Raw genomic sequence first — 17,324 nt, 5'->3', positions numbered from 1 at the left:
TTTTCAGGTGGCTTATTTTTAGCTGTTTTTACACTTTCTATTTGGCCACATATGGTCAGTCGAGCAATTCAGTGTCCACCAGGAAGAACTATATTTGTGTGTATGTTAACTTGGATAATTGAATCTCTTTTCTTTGTGTGGACTGTTGCCTACAACTTTGTACCCGGTGGTGTGTATACACGTGAGCACACAGACTACCTCATTTCATTCATTGCTGTAACTCTACTCTCAGGATATTTTACAGGTAAATTGCTTCACATTTTTATCTCATAGAAGATTTTTACATGGATTCCACTATTATTTCAGGTGTCCCACAACCTATAAACTTTATGGCTTATTACTAAATAAGCTGAGAATTTGAAATGCCGATGCTGTGTAAATGCACCTGTACCAGTGGCACATGCAAAGCATCTAGCACATTCTGTTAAGTGGTTGGCATTAGGAAGGGCACCCAGCTGGAGAAACCATGCTACAACAGACAATTGGAATCTGGACAGCTCCATGTCAAACTGTGCAACCCATGCCAGCATGGAAAGCAGACATTAAACAATGATGATGATGATGGTCTTCATCCTCTTCATATACTGCCCCTGCCTGTCTCTCTCTTCTTCATCTACCCCTGTATCCTACCCAACAGCATATCATCTTTCTTTTGTCCTGTTTACACCATCATGCTTTCTGTTCTATTGCTCTGCACTATTAGACCGTGGAGGCGCAATGGCCCAGTGGTTAGGGTAGTGGACTCGCGGTCATAGGATCGAGGTTTCGATTCCCAGACCAGGCGTTGTGAGTGTTTATTTAGCAAAAACACCTAAAAGCTCCACGAGGCTCCGGCAGGGGATGGTGGTGAACCCACAACTTTCTCTCACTCTTTCTTCCTGTTTCTGTTGTACTTGTAATTCAAAGGGCCAGCCTTGTCATGCTGAATATCCCCGAGAACTGCATTAAGGGTACATGTGTCTGTGGAGTGCTCAGCCACTTGCATGTTAATTTCACAAGCAGGCTGTTCCGTTGATCGGATCAACTAGAACCCATGACGTCGTATGCGACGGAGTGCCAACAACTATTAGACCTCCCCTACTCCCTTCATTCACTCCTTGCACTCCACCCCCACTTGTTCCTTTCCACCTTGTACCTTGAAGGTCCACTCTGATACCTCGCCACCCTTTATATCACTTTCGTGCTCTCTCCCTGCATCTCTTCTATGACGTCAGTGGTCATGTAGCTCCTCTACAGCAAGAAACCTGTTCTGCTCCCGCCTTTTCCTCTCGTACTTTATCCCCCCCCCCCCATTCCTTAGTCTCCTTGCATAAAGCCCCTACATGATCCCCATTCAGGGGTCATAATCTTGCAAGCTTCATGAACCTTACAAGTGCTGGTGGCAGAGGGAAAAAAGAAGAAAGAAAAATACCCAGTACCCAAACATTCCCAGCATGGAAGATGGACATATAATAATCATGATAATGAGGAGGAGTAGGTGGAGGAGTTTACTTCCAATTTTTATGATTTTATTACTTAATTTCAATGTCTAACATTTTAAAACTTTTAATGATTATTTTTGTTTTTCAATTTGAAAATAAATATTTTTCTTGTAGTTCTCATCATCATAAAGTTTGTAATTAGTATTGTAATGTTTTTTTTTGTTGTTTATAATAGTTTTTTGAATTTGGTAAATATAGTGGCAATACCAACTGAGATTATTTCAGCTGGTACAGGATAAAGTATGGTGAAGAAATTGTGATAAATAAGTTTAAAACCTTCGTATAAATGAAAAAGTTTTCTCCGCTGAATTGTATAAAAATGTATTGCAGTCTTGCTTTCCCTAAAACTGTTTTCAAAGAAAGTTTTTGCTGTTCTTTTTGGTTCATTTTGTGTTTCTTTTTATTTTTGAATTTTAATTCTAAATTTACAAAATGTTTCAAATTAAAATAGACAAAAATGATTTTTGTTATCCTATTAAATTTATATATACTATAACTGTGTTATGAAAGTTCAGATCACACATGCATGAGTTCAGATCTTAGGATAACAGCCATTATATTGTATTTAGTTAGTTCTGTTTGCTTTGTCTTTCATTGACTGGTAGTTAGTTGTAAGAAAGGAATTCAACAATAAAATCAGTAGAAACATTTTGTGAAAGATGAAATTTGTAAAAACTTTGATTAAAAGAGAAAAAAACAAAACAATGATTGTAAAATAATCCCCAAAAGAAAATCTTAGAACATATTTTAATCTATCTTTTCAGGTGCTGGTGCTAAATACCCTTCTGATGCCTTTATTCACATGGATTCAAAAATGTGGAATGAAATTAAAAAAGGTAGGCCTGAAACCTGGTACTACTATTCCAAATAAGTAAAGTTTTACGTATATTTTTTTATAGTTAACACACCATTTTCAGAGACATTAATACAATAATTAGTTAGTTTAATAGGCCTTCATATATATTTACATTTTCTTTGTTTATATTTTTGCATTCTTTTTTAGTATGATCAGGATGGATAAAGTTTGTGGGCACAAGCACCTACAAAGCTGAGGGTTTTAGAACAGCCATTTGGTCAAACTCTTTATTGACCTGGCTAACCACCTTAATTAACATTGTCTTTACTAACTCATCTTTTTCAGAACCTGTTTCTCATGATTCAGTAAATTTCTTATATCTCTCTTTCCTATTCATTAACGACATTCTGTCTTTCATTTATAATATCCTTCACTTGATTACACAACTGTACAACTCTCTGCTCTTCACTGCCTGTTTAGTCCTTTAGTCAGTTCATTAAATATTGTATTTCTAGTACACAATTTTGAATTAGTTTCAAACCTACCCACCAAAGCTATGCACTGCATGTACCTGGGACCTTTCTCTTTGAATTAGCATATATTCATTAACTTACTTAAAAATTCCACTTGTTCTTCATCCATAATTTATTTGCACATTGTTATAAAGAAAACTGTAGCATAATACTTTCCTCTATATTTTTTGACTTATTTCATCCTCTTTTTTTAGCAATACTGCTTCTTCTTTGTATCGGTTTGCTTGGATTTGGCACCAGGTCCAATCACTTCGAGCAACCTAAAGTAAGTAGTCACTTTTTTTGTGTGTTTTTTTTGTGTTTTTCGCTTTTCATTTATTGAAACCTTTGGCAATTTGTTGTGCTTGAGAAGACTTGTCAAACCAAGTGAAATTATAGTCGTAGACAGTGCCAGTAATACATAAAAGGCACCAGTACTGGTGGCACATAACAGGCACCCATTACACTCTTGGTGTTAGGAAGGGTATCCAGCTGCAGAAACCAGGCCAAAATTACACTAGAGCCTAGTGCAACTATCTAGTCATACTAACCCATGCCAGCATGGAAAACAGATGCTAAATGATGATGGTAATGATATTAAGAATATATCATATTACACATGCAACGTTCATACTGAAAAATACAAGTAACCGAAATAATAAGGCCTCTCTTAAATTTATTGATTCTTTATAGTGTATGATGGAATCAATTTTCATTGCCTTGCCTAAAAAAACTGGAACAATCAAGTGCAAAAATCACAGAACGATAAGCCGAATGGCATTTTTGGATGGTTTGACCAGGACTGGTAAGCTGAGGAGCTGCACCAGACTCCAGTCTAATTTGGCATGGTTTCTATGGCTGGATGCCCTTCTTAATGCCAACCGCTTAATTGTAAACAAAACATCATTAAGAAAATAGATAGAAAATAGATAACAGTGTGTTAATGACAATATACTATCAGATTGTTGATTTTGTGTGGCATTCAGAATTACATTTAAGGATTTTAAATTTTACTGCATGATCTGAGCCTAAGAAAATAGTAAAAGTTTGCATAAACCAAAATATGGAAGTTTAGAAAAAATATTGTAGGAGTGGTTTTTATTGAAATGATTGGAGGACATTGTAGACAAAGCTTAAGATTTTAAAGAGAAAATAAATTTGGAGTATTTTTAAAATGCTTTTTCTTTTAAATTGCTTATGAAGAATTTAGCAGCTAATAATTTGGTATTTATTCTACTGTGTTACTTATATGATGTTTCTATTTATCTAGCATATTCATAGAAACAAATCACAGAAAATTCACAATAACAGCTTTTTGAATTTCCAAAGTTGCTTTTATTTGGGAAGTTTAAAGTATTTTTAGCATACAATTGATGTTCCTTGTTTGTTTGTTTTATTTTATTTTTTATTTATTTATTGTAGAAATTTTGAGCCTTTTTTTTGTGTGTGTTTTCAGTAATTAATAGTTATATTTTGCATAAAATTTCAAAATTAATTTCTTTTCCTTCTAGTAGATCTTAATTAGACGTTAAGATTTCAAAGCCAAGACAAGGACTGAGATAATTGAACACTGGGCTTTAATGCTTTACTGGAAAAGGTTTAGTGCTTTACTGATCTGTGTTCAAACCTTTTCAATCCTTTTTGTGGCACCTTGGCAAGTGTCTTTCAACTAGTGGAAACTGAAAGAAGCCTATTGTATGTATTATGTATGTATGTATGTATGTATGTATGTATGTATGTATGTATGTATGTATGTAGGTAGGTAGGTAGGTAGGTAAGTGTGTATGTTTGTATATATGTACCCTTCTCTTGACGTCATGTGATGGTTGTGAATGAGCATCACTGTCATTCAAGTGATGTTTATTTCCAGTTTTCCATGGAAAACGTGTCTGACTAGGGATAAATAATAACTTGCACGGAAATAGGCGAGGGTTGGTAACAGTAAAGACATCCAGTTGTTGAAAATCTGCTTCAACAAATTCTATCTGACCCATGCAAGCATGGGAAAGTGGTCATTAAGTGATGGTGATTGTGCATGCGTATATGTATTTGGTTTATGCCTAAGTACAAGGAATCCCTAGTGCTTAGATTGAATATTATACTAACAGAACATCATTTAGTTAGTTGATCTCTGAGTATAATTGCTTTATACTATGTTTGCTTCTCTATATATTTTAACAGCCATCAAAAATATTCACGGCTGCTATATGGACATTCCATTTTGGCTATGACAATTATGGTTGGCCAAGTATGGAACGTGCAGAAAAAGTTCTTAGAGAAACTCGTAAGTAACAGTATGAGAAAATTTGGATGTATTTTTTTACCTCCAAATTTTTATTCCTTCAGACTTTTGAATTGACTTCATTGATTTTAATTTCTCAGAATTTGTATTAAATTCTAACAATCATATGTCAGCTTTTTGTTTTGTATTAAGAGAAGCTGTTATGTAAACTATGGCAGCATGAATTTTAGTTTCCATAAATTTTGTTGACCAAGCAACATCTATGATCAAAGCATTCTTGCAATGATTATCCTGTTTTCCGTTTGTTTTTTTCCTGATAGTGTATCCAATGAAACATGTCCTTTATTAAAACAAGGGTCTGATTGGCTGCTGTTTCACAGGTCAAATCCCCACATAGAGGATCCCTGATTGCCCTCACTCAAACACTATATATCAGAGAGTGGCAGGGGTGGCTGAACCAGTAGGCTAACAAGCTAAATATTTTACATTAGTTAGCTTTATTCCTCTAGTAATTTGGGATTAAATATATTTTTGTGCCCTTGGATTGATAAAATATGTACCTGTAATATTTTGGATCAAGACCTTTGACCGTACTCCTCTCTGAGATACAGTGTAGTGTTGATGATTTCAGTTTACCTTCTGACCACTTTCCCATCTAAACACTCGTCAATGTTATTTCTGAGGGAACATTTTTTGTTCCATGACAATTGAACTAACCCAACATTTACAAGCCATATAGAAAGCCTCTGCATGGTCACTCACTCTACAAGACATGGCAGCCAAATCTCCTTCAAATTCATTCTACTTTGTTATATACTGGATATTTGTATATTCTTGTCCAAGGCACGCTCTGCCTGGAAAGTGTACCTTGGATACTTTTCTATACAATCAAATGGATTCACAGTATTGTAAATCTATTTACAATTATGTTCAACTAGAAATCTTGCCAGCAACAAATTCAAAGTAATGTTTCATTTGCTCACAGTTTATTCCAATTGAATTACAAGGAAGAGTTTCTGTAAGAAATTCCTGCTCATTTTTTAACAGCATCAGTGATAATCTTGTAAACTGAAAATGTGTTGGGATAGTCTTTGCTGGAATGCTCTTGGTCATAATTCAGTGCAATCAGAGCCAACTTAGGAGCTAAACAAACAACATCTGAATTCTCAGCTTGGCCAACACATATTAACCTCTATACCATGTCAACCTCAATGCATAATAATGATATTCTCAAGATTTCAATACAAATAAGACATTTAATATTATCTACTTAGATTGGCTGATTTTTATGATTATGCTATAAATTTTTCTTCTAATTTACTTTTTCTCTGTTCTTTTGTAGATGCTGATTTTATTACCTTATTAGAAAGTGATGCCTCAAAACCATTTCTGGGAAATAATGATTTAGGCATGTGGTTTGGCCAGAAACTTGGAATGTATGTTGATTTTGGTCCAGCTACCAAGAAGCACACTTGGGGGTAGGTGTACAATTAGAACTGTATTTTAATGTAAATTTCTTTGATATAAACACCCCACTCCTTATGCACATCTATTCCTCCTCACCTCTCTCTCTCTCTCTCGTATTTTTTTTACTCAATGTATTTTTGAAAAAGAATTCTGCAGGCATGTCTGTGAAGATATATAGACCTCACTCTATGTATGTATGCGTGCGTGCATGCATATGTACGTACATACATACATACATATATATATACATAGCTCATTTAATGGCCATTTTCTGTGCTGGCATGGGTTGGATGGTTTGATTGGGTCTGGCTAGGCAGAAAACTGCACCAGGCTCCACTGTCTGTTTTGGCATGGTTTTCACAGCTGGATGCTCTTCCTAACACCAACCACCATAAACATGTTTAGATGAGAATAGTTATATCACAACTTACAAAAAAATATTTAGATCATGTGTGAGAATAATTTTCCCTTCATCTTCTTTTCTTTTAAACAGAAATTTAATTCTTTCCAAGTACCCTATTGTAAAATCTGTTCATCATCTCCTTCCATCTCCTCAAGGTAAGTCCTCCTAAAACTTACTCATTTTGTTCTTAGAACTTGATTATAGCTTAATGTTCATTTCTGTCATAAAACTACTCATAAAAATATTTGTGTTTTTCTTTTATATTGCATAAACTTGTATTTAGCACATCTTTGCTTATTTTCATCTAAACTTTTTATTTGTTGTCTACCTAATCAATGTGAACTGAGTGCAAAACTTCTTTGAAGTTTGCAATATGAAACTCTATAAAACATCATGCCAGCAAGGGATTATACACTACCATCTGTAAAAAAAGGAAGAACATGTTGGATAATGTTGTCCTAAGTGCACCATACCTGGAATTAAGAGGTGTTGGTCATTGATGGAATGCCTTTAATCAAAGTCTACTTGTTTAGAGCTGATTTGATGGTAAATTGCTTTAATTCATGAAAGGTTAGCCCTTGAAAAAGTAACTGGCTCATCAGAAGTGTCATGAATATATAGATCTATGCTGGTATGGAAAAATGTTCTTTCTTATACCAATCAAACTGAATGAGAACCACTAGCTTTTTTGCTAATTCTATTGTTGTTGTTTGTTTTTGTCACTCTTGTTGCTGTTGCTGCTGCTGCTGCAGCAAGCTGACAGAATCATTAGCATGCCAGACAAAATGCTTAGTGGCATTTCTTCTGGGTTTACATTCTGAGTTCAAATTCTGTCAGGGTTGACATTGCTTTTCATCTTCTGTGATCAATAAAATAAGTACCGGTTGGGCACTGGGCTCAATGTAATTGACTGGACCCCTCTCCTAAAATTTGAGTTGATGTACCTATAGTAGAAAGAACTTAATGTTAAGGCAGTGAGCTGGCAGAATCATTAACATGCTGCACAAAATGTTTAGTGGCAAGTGTAATGCTTATTTATTCACATTCTTTTGAATTAATCATGCATTATTTCATAGTTTTGAGATTTCGATGATGCCGGTTTTTATTTTTAGAGTGATAATGTATGGTAGGTGTGAGAAGCTGGACCTGACTGGCTTGAACATAAAACAGGTAGAATGTTTAGGCCAGATGTAGCTGGTTTAAATGCTAAAGGGTTAAATACATGAACACTTTCTTAGGCTGCTTTCTTCTCGGTCATATTATTGTTTTCTTAAATGTTGACATAAGCTTACAAAGTTTATTCATTTGTTTCTAAACTCTGTATTTGAGTTTTCAAACTGTCTTATTCCTGTTTCTTTTTTTGTTGTTTAGTGGAATATGAAGGGCTTGTTGTCTCTTCCCCTCCTCTCTTGAGTTAATAAATGAAACAATAAAATGATAATTGTTTCACATATTGCCTGCTGATTAATTTAAACATTTCAAATGATACATGATGTTATATTATAGGTGAACTGGCACCTGCTGTTAGTGCCACAGTGAACATTAGTGGCACCCTGGTTGACTTTGTTGTCACTCACATGGGTAATCACCGAGACAATGAAGACAGAAAACAGCAAGCTATATATCTTTCTAGCATTCTTAAATCAAGGTGAGTGCAAATTTTTGTGCAGACAATTACATCTAAACGAAAATATTCTTTGTGCTAGTATTGGTCTCAAATATTATATGCTCTAAACACTTTACATTCTAAAGCAACCCTTCATTTTTGTTTTAAAATTTACCTAAAATGTATAAATATATGCCAAATATAGAGTATCAGTCTCTAATCTGGTGATACTGACGATTAACCAGATTATATTCAATGTATAATAATATTCTTTGCCCTCAAGTTTTTTGTGAATGTTCTAAAACCTTAAGAATTGTATTATGTTCTGGAATATATGATTACTGGTGTACTACTGTCTCTGATAATATTAATAAATCTTTTATTCAGTTGACATCTTAGCCATAACCTTTCTATTATTATTGTGAATATTTTGTGAGATGTTTAGGAGATAGTCAGAGAAAGTAGGATTTGGTCACTGGTCGTTGCCAGTAAGAGCACTCACAACATTCTCGGAGTGGTTGGCGTTAGGAAGGGCATCCAGCTGTAGAAACTCTGCCAGATCAGATTGGAGCCTGGTGCAGCCTTCTGGCTTGCCAGTCCTCAGTCAAATCGTCCAACCCATGCTAGCATGGAAAGCGGACGTTAAACGATGATGATGATGATGATGATGATGATGATGATGATGGAAGCATGTTAAATAACTCTATTGAAGATTCCTTACTAGCTTCAGTAATTCTGCTTTTGCCTGCCTCTACTGTAGTCATTCAATCTTGTAACAAAGCACAGGATATAAGCAGGTATGACATGACATACTTGACTACTCTATGGCTCATATAGCCAGCCTTTGCATGGCAGTGTATTTTTAAACAAGTGAATGCCTCACTGTATTTCATAGATTTACTCAAGCAGAATTAGCTGAAGTTATTCAACAATTACTACTGCAATAGAACCTCAATACAGCCAGTGAACCAGGTAGAAATATCTGCCAGGTCTCCTTCAGATAACATCCCTTTGTTTTATATTAGGGCCGATGCATTGAATAATATAGTCTTACATACACTATACCTTAAAAATAGATGGGATGATCACAGCTTGAATGCTTAGATCATAGGCACAGTTCGGAACAACCTGAACATAAATAACTGTAGTGTCTTATATACAACAATATGGCATTAGGAAGGGCATCCAGCTGTAGAAAACAAGCTGAATCATACTGGAACCTGGTGCAGCTCTCCAGCTTACCAGTTCCAGTCAAACCATTTAACCCAGGGCTTGCCAACCTGAGGCCTGCTGGCCACATGTGCCCTGCAGACTTTTATCTTGTGGCCTGCTCGATACTTTCTTGAAGTGGGTTTATTTAAACAAACATTTAAAAAATTTTATCAAAAATTAAAGATTGTAATGAAAATACTACTGTTTTTGTAACGATCATATTTCATGTTGAATCAAAGATCATTCATTCATTATTGTAATAATAGCATGAGAAAGCAAAATGCTTTCAATTCTGTCAATATATAAACGGCCCATAAAAACCTTTCTGTGATTACAATGGTCTGTAATGTAATTCAAGTTGGCCAGGCCTGATCTAACCCATGTCAGCATAGAAAGCAGATGTTAGATGATGATGGTGGTGGTGGTGGTGGTGGCGGCGGCAGTGGAGGAGGAGTACAGGAAGCTGCTTTATTCTTGATTCTAATTTTTTTTTCCTGGATAATTTACAACTTTGTAAATGTGTTTAGTGAATTTGTGTGTGTAGATTAATTTGAATTACTTAATGATCACAACTATAGATTTCTGTAAGTTTTGGTGAAATGTTTAAATCTAAAAATATTATTTTTCTTTTTTACTTCTGTTTTTTAACATGGTCATTTTGCTGTCACTGTTCAGCACATATTCATTACAAACTGGATTTGTTTAAGGAAAAAAAGTAATGAAAGATTTCTTCATTTGATTTTGGCCTTTGTGATTTTATAAGTAGTTTTAGCTACTATCTGCTTTATTTAGAGGTTTTCTGTAAGCTGCTGAAATGTTACGTCCCTCGCCCTACTTTTTTTCTTTTCAAATGTTGTTGAGTAATAAAAATTTGCTTAGACACATGATATATGTAATTTGTTGGATTTAACAAAAAACCTTGTTATCCTTCTTTTTATCTATTTTCTTTCTCTTTCTCAATAAAAACACTTGCATAGTATTTAAGCTAAGTTTATAAGGTAGTCTGAAAAGTTACCTGTTTGTATGAGTATTTACACAGATTCAATGATTTCAGACATTTAATGACACTAGCCTTTCATGTATTACTTAACTGGTAGAACAAGTTAGAAGTTCAAAATAAGCTATTTCAATCTCTTCAAAGACTGTAGGCTGGTGAGAAAGACTTTTGTTTTGTTTTACTGCATTAGCTATTCTCTCACACATTTCTATGTATATTTATGGGATTAAATGAAACACATTTCACATTTATTGTCAGTTAAAAAAAAGCCTTCATGTATTCATGCTATACCTGGTGATATGTCTGTTACTGATGTTCTGCTTGAGCAAGCATAAAGACTGAGCAGATGTGTGGTCTTGAATATTTTTTTGAGTTTCACTTTGTTTTATTGACACTCTAGCTGTAACTATTCCTAGTTTTATTGAGGGTGTGTTGTTCTAATTACTTCAACATGGAGATTTGGCTGATTTCTTTTAAAAGATCAAACGTGTATAGAGAAGCTCTCTCACTAACTCAAGTCTGAATTGTATTGTGTAGTGGTGAGCTAGCACTGGTGGCAGGGAGTTTTACATAATCTTGTTTAGTGTATATCATAGTTCTGAGCTCAATGCCACAATGGTTGGTTGTATTGGTCATCTCTTTTGATGCAAAATCTATCTTAGTTTTAATAGACTTGGCTGAGGAGGATCTTAGTCTTGCTGGCTACATGACAACTTCACTAGTGCTGGTGCCATGAAGAAAAGCATCTAATGTACATTGTAAAGTGGTTGACATTAGGAAGGGCATCAAGCTGTAGAAAACATACTAAAGCAGACAGTGAAGCATGATGCAGTCTGCAGACCTTGTAGATCTTGGGACATTAAATAAATGATGTTGATGATATATAATATCATCATAATCATCATTTAACGTCTGCCTTCCATGCTTGCATGGTTTGACAGGAACTGGTCAAGCAGAAGCCTGCACCAGACTTTTGTGATTGTTTTGGCAGGATTTTTACAGCTGGACACCCTTCCTAACACCAACCACCCAGCAGAGTGTACTTAGTGCTTTATACATGGCACAAGCACAGGCCAGGTCAGTTTTGGCAAGTTTTTTATAGCTGGATACCCTTCCAAATGCCAATCACTTTACAGTGTGGAGTGGATGCTTTTTAAGTGGCACCAGCACTGGCAGTCACCAAGTAACTTGCAAGACAAAAATCTTTTGAGTGGGGAAAAGGTGATCTTGTGTCAGATGATGAAAAGTTATAATGAAACAGAGAGACAGAAACAGGTGTCTTGCTGTAGAGGAGGTACAAGGTTACCCAGCCAGAGAGAGAGGAGAGAGAGATCAGGAATGAAGACAGTAACAAGTGTGCTGCTGCAAAGAAGATACATGCTTACCCAACCTGAAGGAAGTGCAGGCGAAGAGAGAAAAGGTGGGAGACAGCAGGATAGAGATGGTAGCAAACTGCTGGGCATACTCACAAGGGAATGGATCAGAATATAAATGGGATGGTTGAGAAAAGGCAGAGAGAGGTATAGATGGTGGCAAGTGCCAGGGCATACATGTTCACATATGTTGTCCTTCTTCCTCTGATTAACCCTGAAAAATAAGTATTTTTAATCCTAATTTTATAAACAATTTTGTATGTCTTCTCCAATATAAGCCATCTTTAACCTCCATATGTAAAACTAAATAAAGTATATATTTCAAAGAAATCAACATTTTTGATTGATTTTTTTTTCACTATAATGTTTTCGTCATCATCATCAAAATTGTTTTACAGTTTATTTTATATTTAAGATTATGTGAATTTTTTTATTTACAGTCCAAATCCTGCTGTATTTCTTGGATATGTAACATCATACCCATATGGCCGAGATTATACCCAGTTTATTGAAGAAGGTCAAATGAATGACATTGACCCAACAGATCATGATCGTTGGTGTCAATATATAATGTATAAAAAGCTAATTCGGTATGAGACTCTTTTATTTTCCTTATTTATGCCTTAGTAACATGATTATCTGATAAGAAATATTTATTAACCAATTACATTACTGTGTATTCCTAAATTCTGAAATGTCAGTAATTTGAGGATATTTTGAAAAATATGTATTTCATTCACTTCAATATGAACACTGTTTTCACTTGTCATCTTTCAACATTCTTTTGTTATATGTCAGTCTGGTGCTCTCTGCAAGAATTCAAATAGCTAACTTTAGTTTGACAGTCTCTTTATTTAAACTAAATATGCTGTTTTGATGATTCCTGGAGTCAGTATGCCCCCAATTGATAAAACTGTCTTTAGATGTGAATGTTTCTTTTATATCTCTATAGAGAAGAGAACATTTTATGCTTATTCCATAGATACACAGGACAGTAAACAAACTAGAAAAATACTCTTCAATATTTTGAGGTGTCTTGTAAAAATAAGTTAAAAACAAATTGAACATTTTAAAATCTGTAAGATTTAAAGGTATTTTTGTAGGGTTAACAGCAATAGTAAATTTATAATTTCTTCCTTTTATTTCCTACTTACTGACAGAAGTATATTGCTTCCAATCTTGTTAAAATAATTTTATAATGACTATGCAACACATAGTTTGAGAGCACAGGTTTTAATAGGTTAGAGTTGAGACAAGAATATAAGTGGTCTTAATTTACAAGCTATAAATACATTATTTAAAAAAAAAATTATTTTTGAAATATATGTACATATTTCTTCATCCTCTTTGTCATCATCATCGTTTTAATATCCACTTTGCCATGCTTGCATGGATTGGGCAGAATTTGTTATAAAATGGATTTATTAGAGCTAAGTGCCCTTCTTGTCACCAACCTTCACCTGTTTCCAGCAAGATAATATTTCCTCATGACCAAGCATATTTTTACAGATTAGAAACAAAGGATACTTCTTGCATGACAGTGATACTCATTTACAACTGTCATGTGCTGCCAAGGCAAGGAAACAAAATCTCTCTCTCCTTCTCTCTCTCTCTCTCACACACACACACACACACATAGATCTTGTGGAGGCACGTAGCTTGGTGGTTAGGGTGTTGCACTCATGATTGTAAGATTGTGGTTTTGATTTCGGGACTGGATTATGCTTTGAGTTCTTGAGCAAAAGACTTCATTTAATGTTGCTTCAATCCACTTAGCTGGCAAAAATGAATAATCTTGTAGTAGTAGTAGTAGTAGTGAGACGAGGAGGAGGCATCCTTCATTTGGGACTGGCTATGGCCTATAAAACTAGAGTGACATTCGGGAAACATGTTTAGCTGTTAAGTATGGAAATCCTATGCTTTAGAGATGTGAGGATCCTTCTCAATCTCATTAATAAGTGACTATGCTTCACAAAGGAGGTCTAATAAAACTGAAACATATCCAAAGTTTTCAGTGTCTGCCAAAAATGAAATTATTATTACCTCTATGCATTGCTTATTTTCAATTTTAGCGTTAATTCACTGGTGTGTTAACCCATTCCAGAGAATTTTATTTTTTTTTTTGAGTTATCATCCCTGTTTCTAATTTAATATTCAAGCTATGCTTAATTAAATGTCATTCTTACCACATTATATTTTAGTGCTTGCTTCACTATTTTGACAATAGTTTGGATGCAGCAGTTGCCGAAAGGAAGACAAGTAATCAGTCTATTCTCTTAGGGTAGCCACACTATATTTTCTGTTAGGAACTACTTCTCTTAGTCTTTGACTTTTCCAAGGCACGCTTAGATCATGAATATTTAAGGTTCAAATAATGATGGCATATTTGATGAAACATAATATGTATGGATGTATAATAATATGTGTAATAATACAAAACATATGTATGGATGCCGGTGGCACGTAAAAGCACCCACTACACTCTCTGAGTGGTTGGCGTTAGGAAGGGCATCCAGCTGTAGAAACTCTGCCAGATCAGATTGGAGCCTGGTTCGCCAGTCCTCAGTCAAATCGTCCAACCCATGCTAGCATGGAAAGCAGACGTTAAACGATGATGATGATGATGATGATGATAATGGATGGCTAATTTCTGTAAATGGTAAGAAGTATTAACTCCGCAATTATTGATAAAGAAGTTGTTAAAAACTAAAGAAAGTATTATTAAAAGCTAGGCAGAATTATATTTTGATTTGAATAAAAAAGAAAAGGAGTTTCAGTTTTTAAATTTGTAATATAAAAAAAATGTTTCCACTGTCTTGAAATATTTTTGCATTGAACATTAGTCATTTTGTTTGTGGTTCTGCTTTTCGTGTTTAGCCTTGCCTATGCCCGGATATCAAGAGGAGAACTGAGTGACACAGAAATTCAAATGGCTAAATTTAAAATCCCCAAAAATCCTTCTTCTTACAAAGATAACTATAAAGTCCTTCACAGACATGAAGATGTGCCTGAGTATCAACGTTTCTCAAGAAAGTACGTAAAAGAGTAAATTCTGTTTATTTTCTTTCTAAGTAAAACTTTTAATTTTAATTCTAATTGCAATCTTATAATTGATGAATTTCAAAGTTGTTCACATACATCTTCTGTATTCAGAGATTTGTAAACAATCCTTTTTTTTTTATCTTTTCCATTTGCTCATATATAAGTCTATCTTATTATGTCAGTTCATTTTAAATATTACACGAGTCACATTGTCTGAGTTGGATTACTGACATGATCATTATAATTTCAAACTTTGCCATTGCTACCACTTTTACACTGAGAAAAGGTTACCTCAGTCTGTCTTACTCACTAAAGATGCTACTTCTGTGTTAATAAGTTAATTGCAGCTCATCATCATCATTTAACATCCACTTTCCATGGGTTATAAAAACTATTTGTCCAGCAATATGCAAACGTTAGTAGAAATTAAAAAAAGGTGCATTCAACCCAAGAGAGCATTGAAAAACACATGGAAAATAGTTTTAAAATTTTTCATAGTAATATTTTTCATTGTAGCCGAATGCTCGCATTAGTTCATCGAAGATTATATATTTTCTTCTCTCTCTCTCTCTCTCTCTCCCCAACTCCTGCTACTGAGATCAACATGGTTAACATCTGCCTTGAGCATGTGCAAATTGATGGCTGCAGGAAACATATGGGCAGGGAGAATGACATACTATAGAGGAAGGACTGGAATTAAAGTGGTTAGGAGGCCTGGGATTGGTAGACATAATATGGGTGACAAGAGGTGAGTCAAGTCAACCAGGAATGCCTGAGTGAAGGTGGCACAGACCAGCCTACTTTCAGGAGAAGTGGCCATCAAAGTAATGGAAAAGGCTGAGTGAGAAGATAGTATATCTGTTGATCAAAGCCTGGGGTGTGGTGGTGAAGGATTTCAGGCTACTCAGTTAGATACCCTTCTTTTTTTAGATACTGTTTAGGGTGTCTGTATGCATAGCAACAACACTGTTCCATGTAATGGAGCAGTACTTCAATGTGGGTCTGACTCAAGCTTTGTAAAGTGTTAGCAGTTATTGTAGGCTGAAGAGAAAGACCAGCCTTTATAGTGCAGTCTTAGTGAAATCCTCTGATTACAAAGCCTGGTAATTGTAGCAACCATGATAATTCTAGTTGCATGTTGTTTATTTGAGCAGAGGAATATGATATTGTGTTCTTGATATACATAGACCTGTCTCTATATGTTGAAGGAAATAAGATTGTCATGATTCCATTGTAGAATGTCTCTGAGGTCTCTGATCATGGAGATAATGCAGGTTTGTCTGAAGTATCTAAGTTGAATATGGATAACAGTTAGGTGCAGAAAGTTAGGGAAGAATGAAAAGCAGTATCATCTACACAGAAGCAGGCATTTGTTGGTGATAACAAGTAGGTTGTTAATGTGTAGAAGGATGGATGTGGGTACAACATTAGAATTGATATAATGTAGGTTAGAGAGAGCTCCATCAACATATGTAAGCCCAACAGCAGGTAGTTTATGTTAGGCATTTACATGCCAAACTTGGTTGAATGCTTTACAAAATGTCAAATGCAATGCTTGCATGAAATTTCTAAAGAGCAAGGGTTTATTAGTAAGTGACAAAGGAGAGGAGCAGGGCCCCATTAGATTTGGCTTTATGAAAGTTATACTAGTGGTCATTAAGGAGCGAGACAGAATCAAAGTGTTGGTTGTTAATGGCTGTTGCTATCACTTTTTTAGATGTTGGAAATGAAAGCAATAAATCAGTAGTTGACAAGGTAAAAGTAGTTGCCCTTCATGAAAATCAGGTGCACTGTTGGGTCTTTCCAAAGACTGAGATATATCTCAGGGGTGGGGAAGAGACATTGAAGGTCAGTATCAGAATAGGGGCTAACTTTGGGTTTAATTATATGAGAGCAATGGAAGGATCATTGTCAGATATAGTGTGACCGTGGTGATTTGAAGTAAATACAGGTCTTTTCACACGTGGTGTATGTATGTATGTGTGCATGATGCACTTGGTAGAGTGGAGAGGGATGATTCTGGAGATGATTTACCTAATAGGTGCCACGTTAAGTTGGATGCAAAGTAAGCTGTGAATGGAGTGGTTTTTTTCACTATGAAAGTACTGCTTACAGCACCCAGGTAGTTGTGAAGGGGAAGAGAAGGAAGAGGATTCTACAAAGTTGGAAGAGATGCTTTTGGTTAAAGGCCAA

The 17,324-nt window shown here is 35.1% G+C and overlaps 1 protein-coding gene across 2 annotated transcripts in view; it reads left to right on the top strand.

Moving 5' to 3' along the window:
* Window positions 1-17,324, top strand: part of LOC106870167 (PGAP2-interacting protein) — a 45,299-nt gene that overhangs the window by 24,148 nt on the left and 3,827 nt on the right. Inside the window, exons 6-14 of one of the 2 annotated variants that reach the window (XM_014916165.3) lie at window positions 8-244; window positions 2,246-2,317; window positions 3,005-3,075; window positions 4,971-5,073; window positions 6,374-6,509; window positions 6,992-7,056; window positions 8,408-8,549; window positions 12,530-12,679; window positions 14,967-15,122. In XM_014916165.3, coding sequence (XP_014771651.1) covers window positions 8-244; window positions 2,246-2,317; window positions 3,005-3,075; window positions 4,971-5,073; window positions 6,374-6,509; window positions 6,992-7,056; window positions 8,408-8,549; window positions 12,530-12,679; window positions 14,967-15,122 — 1,132 coding nt within the window. The remainder of the gene's footprint in view (window positions 1-7; window positions 245-2,245; window positions 2,318-3,004; window positions 3,076-4,970; window positions 5,074-6,373; window positions 6,510-6,991; window positions 7,057-8,407; window positions 8,550-12,529; window positions 12,680-14,966; window positions 15,123-17,324) is intronic. The other variant, XM_052968235.2, reaches the window with a different exon arrangement.

This window comes from Octopus bimaculoides, chromosome 5 (assembly GCF_046866305.1).
Source record: "Octopus bimaculoides isolate indiv1 chromosome 5, ASM4686630v1, whole genome shotgun sequence".
NCBI classification, from domain to species: domain Eukaryota; kingdom Metazoa; phylum Mollusca; class Cephalopoda; order Octopoda; family Octopodidae; genus Octopus; species Octopus bimaculoides.
The sequence above is the reverse complement of the archived record's forward strand: the minus strand, read 5'-3'. Positions and strand labels throughout refer to the sequence as shown.